The sequence below is a fragment of the Calidris pugnax genome, unplaced genomic scaffold, assembly GCF_001431845.1.
Source record: "Calidris pugnax isolate Ruff unplaced genomic scaffold, ASM143184v1 scaffold1482, whole genome shotgun sequence".
NCBI lineage: Eukaryota > Metazoa > Chordata > Aves > Charadriiformes > Scolopacidae > Calidris > Calidris pugnax.
Genome location: NW_015091977.1, coordinates 11,168 through 12,604, shown reverse-complemented (window position 1 = coordinate 12,604; position 1,437 = coordinate 11,168). Strand labels below are relative to the sequence as shown.

The 1,437-nt window shown below is 62.1% G+C and overlaps 1 protein-coding gene across 1 annotated transcript in view; it reads right to left on the bottom strand.

The window, feature by feature from the left end:
• LOC106900187 (ELAV-like protein 3) overlaps nucleotides 1–1,437 on the bottom strand; it is a gene marked incomplete at its 5' end in the record, with an annotated part of 15,657 nt that overhangs the window by 3,617 nt on the left and 10,603 nt on the right. The window contains one exon of the mRNA XM_014962175.1: nucleotides 91–244. Coding sequence (XP_014817661.1) covers nucleotides 91–244 — 154 coding nt within the window. The remainder of the gene's footprint in view (nucleotides 1–90; nucleotides 245–1,437) is intronic.

Genomic DNA, 1,437 nt, shown 5'->3' with positions numbered 1-1,437 from the left:
TCTTGGACCCCAGGTTTTTGGGGACACCCCCCTCTCCCCCCAGGGACCCCAGGTGTTTTGGGGAGCCCCCCTTCCCCCCCCCGGTGGTACCTGTGACCTGGTCGACCAGGATGCGGGAGGTGATGATGCGGCCGTACTGGGAGAAGAGCTGCTCCATCTCCTTCTGCCCCATGGCCTTGGGGAGGCCGCTCACGTAGAGGTTGGCGTCACGGATGGAGGCCGAGCTGGGCCGGGCGTAGGACACCTTTTTTTTGGGGGGGTGTGGGTCAGCCTTGGGGTGTCCAGGTCCTGCCTCCCACCCATAGACCCCATCCCAGCACCCAACTAATGTCCACACCCCCCCAAAGGACCCCAAGATCTGCCCCCTTCCTTCCTTGAGGGACACCATGCCCACCCAACACCCCAAGGACCTCAGCATCCACCCCACATCCCAACCCCTCCCCAAGGCACCTTCTCCTGGTGCCCCCCACCCTGAGGACCCCCAGCACCTTGATGGTCTTGGTCTGCAGCTTGAGGCCGTTGAGGGTGCTGATGGCCTTGTCGGCGTCCCCCGCCTCCACGTAGTTGACGAAGCCGTAGCCCAAGCTCTGCCCTGAGACGTGGGGGCAGCATCAAAGGTGGCACCAGCCCCACGTCCACTCATGTCCCCATCTCCCATCTCCCACATCCCATGTCCCCATGTCCCCATCTCCAACATCCCATGCCCCCATGTCCCCATCTCCCACATCCTGTGTCCCACATCCCACGTCCCCATCTCTCACGTCCCCATGTCCCACATCCTGTGTCCCCACGTCTCCATCTCCCGCATCCCATGTCCCCATGTCCCACATCCCACATCCCTGTGTCCCCATATCCCCATCTCCCACATCCCACGTCCCCATCTCCAACATCCCATGTCCCCATCTCCCCATCTCCAACATCCCATGTCCCCGTGTCTCCATCTCCCACATCCCGTGTCCCCACCTCCCACATCCCCATCTCCACATCTCACGTCCCTGTGTCCCCACGTCTCCATCTCCCACACCCCATGTCCCCATCTCCAACATCCCCATCTCCAACATCTCACATCCCTGTGTCCCCATGTCCCCATGTCCCACATCCCATGTCCCCACCTCCCACATCCCACGTCCCCATCTCCCAAATCCCACATCCCGTGTCCCCATCTCCCATCTCCCACATCCCATGTCCCCATGTCCCCATCTCCAACATCCCGTGTCCCCACCTCCCACATCCCATGTCCCTGTGTCCCCACGTCCCCATCTCCAACATCCCATGTCCCTGTGTCTCCATCTCCAACATCCCATGTCCCCACATCCCCGTCTCCCACATCCCACATCCCCATCTCCCAAATCCCATGTCCCCACGTCCCCATCTCCTACATCCCGTGCCCCCATCTCCCACATCCCACGTCCCCACCTCCCATATCCCGTGTCCCCA